Genomic DNA, 7,536 nt, shown 5'->3' with positions numbered 1-7,536 from the left:
CCAGCCCGGGCAGGAAAGTCCGTGAGACTCTTATCTCCAATAAACCACTAGAAAACCCAAAGTTGCACTGTGGTTCAAGTGGTAGAGCGCTCACTTTGAACTGAAGAGTGCAGGGACAGTGCCCAAGCCCAGAGTTCAAGCCCCACGACCTACAAATAAATAAATAAATAAATATTTCTGGGGTGGCATCACAGAAGTTACATTTTAAAAGTCTGAGAGTAAAGCTGGTGGCTCGTAACTGTAATCCTAGCTACTCAGGAGGCTGAGATCTAAGGATCATGGTTCAAAGCCAGCCCTGGCAGGAAAGTCCCTGTGAGACTCTTATGATCCACAAAAACAGCCAGAAGTGGAACTGTGGCTCAAAGGGGTAGAGTACTAGCTGTGAACAAAAGAGCTCAGGGACAGCGCCCAGGCCCTGGGTTCAAGCCCCAGGACCAGCAAAAAAATAAAATTAAAAGTTTGAGAGTAATTGCTGTGTTTGGTTAAGTTGGAATGCACCTTGACTTTAATGAGCAATTAAAGGAAAATGAATAATAGACACATTTTTCTTTCTTTTTTTTTTTAGGGGGGGGTCTGGTCGTGGGGCCTGAACTCTGGGCCTGGGCACTGTCCCTCAGCTATTCAGCTCAAGACTAGCGCTCTACCATTGCACCACAGCGCCACTTCTGCCTTTTTTTCTTTTTGCTTATGTGGTGCTGAGGAATCGAACCCAGGGCCTCATGCATGCAAGGCATGTGCTCTACCACTGAGCCACCTTCCCAGCCTGGACACATTTTTCAAATTGTCAAGGCTGACCTACCTGAATGTTTATTTATTGCTCATCTCAAGCCTTGAGCTCCGGGCCCTGCACTGCCTTGTTCAGCTTAGTTTGTTTGCTCCATGGCTGGGGCTCCACCCCAGAGCCACAACCACAGCTTGGCCTTTTGCTGTTCAATTGGAGAGACAGTCCTGTGGAAACCCCAAACCCCTTCAGGTTGCAGACTCCTGAATAAGCTAGAATTACAGGCATGAGCCACAAGCACTGAGCTACTATTGTCTCTTTATATTTAAGTTTATATGTGTATAGTGTGTAGTGTGTATAGTGTGTCCTTTTCTTGTTTTTTGCGCTGCTCAGGATCAAACCCACCTAAGGACATCCCATTGTGGCCCTGTTTCATGTTAATTTAATTTTTTTATTTCGTGTGTCAGTCCTGGGGCTTGAACTCAGGGCTTGGGCACTGTCCCTGAGCATTTTTTCACTCAAGTCCAGTGCTCTACCTCTTGAGCCACAGCTCCACTTCCAATTTTGTTTTCCTTTTTAGTACTTAATTGGAGATAAGATTCTCACAGGCTTTTCTGCCCACCTGGGCTGGCTTTGAACTGGAAGCCTCAGATCGTAGCCTCCTGGGTAGCTAGGAATACAGGTGTGAGCCACCAACACCTGGCTGGCTAGTTTTTAAAGATAAATCCCAATGGAGCACATACCGGGAGAAACATTCCTTCCTTCACCCACTGCCTTGCACTTGGGCTCCTGCCATATATATGGAATCCATTTCTGGACTCTCTCTACCTCTGTGTTTATCTTTATTCCACGTTGATGTTGTCTGAATGGCTGTAACTTACATTGCCATGATATCTTGTCATGTAAGTCACCTTATACTTTCCTGTTTTTCAAGATCTTCTAGGCTATTCTAGGTCAGGTGCACTTATAAATTTTAGGGTTAGTTTGTAGTTTTTCTGGCTCTTTTAATCCCTTATCTCTTAGGCTTTATCATACCCAATACCTGCCTCTAAGGCAGTAGTGCTGTCCCAGGGCCTCTTCGTCTGGATTGGAGGGTCTCCTTCTCCTTGGCCTCCGGCAGTTTCAAGTAACTGACTAGTTTGACCCAGAAGCAGCAGTTCAAGGCTGCACAGAGAAAGCTCAGGCTCAGGGTCCAGACGCCAACTAGCTCTGTGGACTCCTTACTTGTAGCTCCTGGTTTGGGTCCTTAATTGGAGCCTGAAAGCTATTCTACCACTAGACAGAAATACATGCGCAAGTTAAAAATCTGGTAAATATGGTATTGTGTGCTTCGTGAAAGATGGATTCTACAGTGGGAAGGGTTTAGTGCAAATAAAACTGGAGCTCCATTTCACTACTCGTAAGGAAACACATTCCAAATGGATCAAAGATTCACGTGTTGGGGCTGGGAAGGTGGCTCAGTGGTAGAGCACTTGCCTTGCATGCCTGAGGCCCTGGGTTCGATTCCTCAGCACCGCATAAGCAAAAAGAAAAGAGCCGGAAGTGGTGCTGTGGCTCAAGTGGTAGAGCGCTAGCCTTGAGCTGAAGGGCTGCGGGACAGCACCCAGGCCCAGAGTTCAGACCCCACAACTGGACCCAGAAAAACAAAAAACAAAACAAGACAAAGATTCACGTGTTAAGAATGGAAACAGTGCTGAGTGCTGGTGGATCACACTTGTAATCACACTTGTAACCCCAGCTACTCAGGGGGCTGAGGTCTGAGGATTGTGATTTGAAGCCAGCCCAGGAAGGATAATCTGTGAGATTCTTTTTTTTTTTTTTCGGTCGTGGGGCTTGAACTCTGGGCCTGGGCGCTGTCCCTCAGCTCTTAAGCTCAAGGCGAGCGCTCTACCACTTGAGCTACAGCGCCACTTCCGGTTTTCTGGTGGTTTATTGGAGATAGGAGTCTCACAGTCTCTCCTGCCCGGGCTGGCTTTGAACCGCGATCCTCAGATCTCAGCCTCCTGAGTAGCTAGGATTACAGGCGTGAGCCACCAGCGCCCGGCATTCTGTGAGATTCTTATCTCCGATTAACCACCAAAAAGTTGGAAGTAGAGCTGTGGTTCAAATGGTAGAGCTCTAGCCTTGAATGAAAAGACTCAGGGACAGTGCCCAGACCCTGAGTTCAAGCCCCAGGACGGGTACTAAAAAATAAATTCCAAACTAAAACAGGTGAATGTTATAAATTATACCTTGATAAAGATGAGTAAAATTATTAAAATATAACAAAACTATATTTGAAATTAGAGTATCAAAGATATATAGATGTTATATATAATAATAATGATTGGTAATATATAATATATGACATTAATATTCTGTTTGCTTAAACAGGAAAAACAAAATGAGACATTCCTTTCATGTGGAAAATGGTTTGATCAACTTGGAACTTGTGTGCCATCTGGTGGACAGAATTGGAAGTGCGAAGCTGCAGCAAAAAGGATTGAGCCTGAAAGTGCTCTATTCTCCCCCTCCCCTCCCACCCGCCCCATTTGCTTTTGTGCTGCAGTTAATTGGAGATAAGAGTTTCATACACTTTGCTGCTCTGGCTGGCTTAGAAGCTCACTCCTCAGATCTCAGCGTCCAGATAGCTAGGATTACAGCAATGAGCCGCCAGCACCTGGCCCCATCCTCTTTTTTTCTGCTGGGAAAAATTCACTCCTTCAACTACTGGTAAAATCAAGACCATATCTAAAATTTATCTCAACTTCTAGTTTTCAGTTCTGTAATTCTCTGCTTTGATCTGCCTGTACTTTTTTTTTTTTTTCAGTCCTGGGCCTTGAACTCAGAGTCTCAAGCTCTTGCTCAGCTTTTTTGCTCACTGTTGGTGTTCTACCACTTGAATCATGCCAACAGTTACGGCTTTTTCTGGTTAATTGGAGATAGGGCTCTTAGATTTGTCTACCTGGGCTGGCTCTGAACTGTGATCCTCAGATCCCAATGTCCTGAGATCTAGGATTATAGAGATGAGTCACCAATACCCAGTTAATGATTTCTTCCTTTGTGCTTTTTAAAAATCTTTTCTTGGGCTGGGATGTAGCTCAGTGGCAAAGCGCTTGCCTAGCAAGTGCAACGTCCTGGGTTCAATCCCCAGTACCAAAAAAAAAGATAAAATCTTTTCTCTCCTCTTCCTCCTCCTCCAGTTTCCTTCTTCCTGAGACAGCATGTCTCTATGTAACTCAGTCTTTCCTCAAACCCATAATCCTCCTGCCACAGCCTGAGTACTGGAATTACAGGGATGCACTACCATGTCTGTCTGTGTCTGCTTCTTTATATGGACCAGGACCAGAGTCTATTCTTTGGCTGTATGAGGTAGGGTCCTTTGTTATAATTTTGCAGATGAAGTTCAGGGCTTTGTAGTCACTTGCTTAGGAGGTCACAGTCAAGAGAGGTTAGAGCCTGGGTTTGAAGTCGAATCGATTCGATTTCAGAGTCAGCACTGTTGTTAATTCTGTCAAAAGTGCAGGAAACTAGCCAGGCGCTCACACCTATAATCCTAGTTACTCCGGAGGCTGAGATCTGAGGATCATGATTCAAAACCAGCCCCAACAAGAAAGTCTGTAATTCCCTTCCCTGCCCTGCCCTTCCTTCCTCTTTCCTTCTTTTTTTTTTCTTTTCTTTTCTTTCTTTCTTTTTCTCAGTCCTGGGCCTCGAACTCAGGACCTGGGCACTGTTCCTGAGCTTCCTTTGCTCAAGGCTAGTACTCTACAACTTAAACCATGGTACCACTTCTGGCTTTTTCTGTTTATATGGTACTGAGGAATGGAACCCAGGGATTCATGCATGCTAGGCAAGCACTCTACCACTAAGCAACGTATCTCCCATTAACCACCAAAAATCCAAAATAAAAGTGGAGATGTAGAAACAAACAAACAAACAAGGGACTGTGGCTCAAGTAGTAGAATACAAGCCTTGAGTGAAAAAATACTACCCAAGGGCATAAGACTCTGAGATCTAGTCCTAGTACTGGCACAAAAATAAAGGCTGCAGAGAAAAACCAGAAGAGTTATTGGTGGAGAGATCTAGAACCACCACCATGTCCCCAGCAGTTGAAGCACAGGGAGAAACTTCTCACCAGAGCAAATCTGCCTCTGAATGAAGTACATACTTGCCAGGATTAAGTTGAGAAAATGGGAATACCTGATGCATGTTGAGCAAGCACCACCCCATAATACCTTCTCTCAGAGTTTCAAGGATGGACATTTGGCTCCTCGGCTTGTTTGACTGGAATGACCTTTCCAAGGTGTGGAGGCTGCCATCCAGGGGGCAGAGGACAGGCACTGAGCTGCAACCTTGCTTCATTCCTAGGCTCTGAGAACAAGGGAGAGAAATGGGAGAAGAGAAGGAATAATTCCTCCCACCTGCAGGTTAAACTGGCTTCCAGCATACAAGGAAATATATTCCACTAAGGGTGCTAACCTCAGGTTCCAGAAGTGTCTGTCAGCAGGTCCACACCATGTTCTGGCCTGGCCAAGTGAAGGGAGCCTATGCACAGCCTCCCAGCATTTCTCTGGTGCTGTGCCAACCAAGGTAACCTAAAAACAGAACTGAGTAACGCGACAGCAGCAGCCCTTGCCAGGTGCCTCCCGTGACCCCCTCCGCAGGGTGCTGTGTTTTTCCATTCTGGGAAAATTTTGAAAATCCCAGGTGACTCCCCCATCTCTCTCTCTCTCTCTTCTTCCCCTTCCCCACCCCCTCTCTTTTACTAGTCCTAGGGCGCTGTCCCTGAGCTTCTTTTGCTCAAGGGTAGCATGCTACCACTCGAGCCACAGCGCCACTTCCAGCTTTTTCTGTGTTTGTGATACTGAGGAATTGAACCCAGGGCTTCATGCACGCTAGGCAGGCATGCTACCACGGAGCCACATTCCCTGCCCCCTCCATCTCTCACTTGCACCAAAGGTGAACCCCAGGTCTCCTCCCTCCACTCCCATCTCAGCCAGGTCACTTTCCTCTCAGAGAGATCCAGGGGTCAACTTACTTGAGGCTCCCACCCTTCCCTTCCTTGTTGGTTATAGTATGGTGACGGTGACGTTCTCCCTGAGATAGAATGACCAGATTTAGCAAACAAAAATACAGGACATCGAACTGAATTTGAATTTCAGATAAATAATCATGTATGAGTATGTTCCCAATGTTACACTGTGTTTTGTCTGATAAACTTTATCTTGGGGAATATTTAAATGTTTCCCAATAACCTCAGCCAGAGTGAGCAAAAGGGTTGTTTGGTTTTGTTTTTCTTTTTTCCTGTCATGGGGCTTGAACTCTGGGCCTGAGCGCTGTCCCTCAGCTCTTCAGCTCAAGGCTAGCACTCTACCACTTGAGCCACAGTGCCACTTCCAGCTGTTTCTGCTTGCCTTTTCTTTCTTGCCTGCCTGGGCCTGCCAAGATCCTCAGATCTCAGCCTCCTGGGTAGCTAGGATTACAGGCGTGAGCCACCGACGCCCAGTTTAAGCAAAGTTTTATTTACTTATTTACTGTGTCACCCTGGGTCTTGAATTCAGGGCCTGTGAGATGAACTATTTTTTTTTTTTTTGCCAGTTCTGGGGCTTGAACTCAGGCCTTGGGCACTGTCCTGAGCTTCTTTTGCTCAAGGCTAGCACTCCACCACTTGAGCCACATCACCACTTTTGGCTTTTTCTGTGTATGTGGTACTGAGGAATCGAACCCAGAGCTTCATTCATGCTAGGCGAGCATTCTACCACTAAGCCACATTCCCAGTCTAACCTGGGCTTTTTATCCCTCCAAAGCTGGGGCTCTATCTCAAGGCTAGCGCTCTACCACTTGAGCCACAGCGCCACTTCCGGCTTTTTCTGCTTATGCGGTGCTGAGGAATCGAACCCAGGGCTTCATGCGTGCAAGGCAAGCACTAGCCAGCGCTCCACTTCGGGCTTTCTAGTAGTTCACTGGAGATCAGCGGGTTAGGAAAGATCGGAGAGTCTCTCACAGATTTCCCTGCTCAGGTTGGCCTCGAACCTTGATCCTCGGATCTCAGAGTCCGGTGTAGCTAGGATGACCGGGGTGAGCCCCCAGCGTAACCTAGTGTCCACGTGAGGCACCCCCCGGGGTGGCTGGGCCCGGGGAGGGGGCTCTCCGCCCTCTTTTCCGTACTTTCCTGGGGTCGGGGTTCCTGAGGATTCCCCTTTCCTCAACAACTCAACAGTTAATCCAAGCCCGGCTTTTGGCTTCGTTTCGTGTTTTCAGGGCGTTGGGGCTGGGCAGGTGGCCCGGTGGAGGGGTGCGAGCCGGCGCGCCTGGCCCGGGCCTCGATCCCTCCGCGCCGCCTAGGCCGGCCGAACTGGTTCTTCGGGACAGAGGTCCAATGGGATAAAGAGGCGGGGCCGGCCCGGCCCTGACTTCGGCCCAGACCTTTCTCCTGCTCTTCCCCGGTGCAGTAGCATTTCCCACTTGTCAGCTGATTTCCCGGAGCGGGACAGATTAGAGGGGCGCCGGGGACGGGAGACGGGTTGGGGAGCACTTCCGCTCCTGCGCGCGCACGCACGCGCGCATAGTCTCGGCCCCAGCCCCTCGACTATCGCGATACCGCGGCCGGCTCGACGCTGGCCCTTTAACAGCCCCTTCCCGGGGGCCCGACCGGCGCGTGCGCACTGCGGTTCTGCGCTTGTCATCATGGCGACGCGGGGCCATGTGCAGGACCCTAACGACAGGCGCCTCCGGCCCATTTACGGTGAGTGCCTGGGGCCAGCCTGGTCAGCAGCCCGTCACGCCGAGGCCTGCCCTGCCCGGGGCCAGGGCCCGGGAGGGGTACTGAGGGAGCG

The 7,536-nt window shown here is 48.7% G+C and overlaps 1 protein-coding gene across 1 annotated transcript in view; it reads left to right on the top strand.

Moving 5' to 3' along the window:
- Nucleotides 1-7,381: 7,381 nt before the first annotated feature.
- Naa25 (N(alpha)-acetyltransferase 25, NatB auxiliary subunit) overlaps nucleotides 7,382-7,536 on the top strand; it is a 44,898-nt gene continuing 44,743 nt past the window's right edge. The window contains exon 1 of the mRNA XM_013023097.1: nucleotides 7,382-7,445. Coding sequence (XP_012878551.1) covers nucleotides 7,388-7,445 — 58 coding nt within the window. The 5' untranslated portion in view covers nucleotides 7,382-7,387. The remainder of the gene's footprint in view (nucleotides 7,446-7,536) is intronic.

Source organism: Dipodomys ordii, unplaced genomic scaffold, assembly GCF_000151885.1.
Source record: "Dipodomys ordii isolate 6190 unplaced genomic scaffold, Dord_2.0 Scaffold66, whole genome shotgun sequence".
NCBI classification, from domain to species: Eukaryota; Metazoa; Chordata; class Mammalia; order Rodentia; family Heteromyidae; genus Dipodomys; species Dipodomys ordii.
Note: the sequence above shows the minus strand (reverse complement) of the source record. Positions and strands in the feature narration are given on the sequence as shown.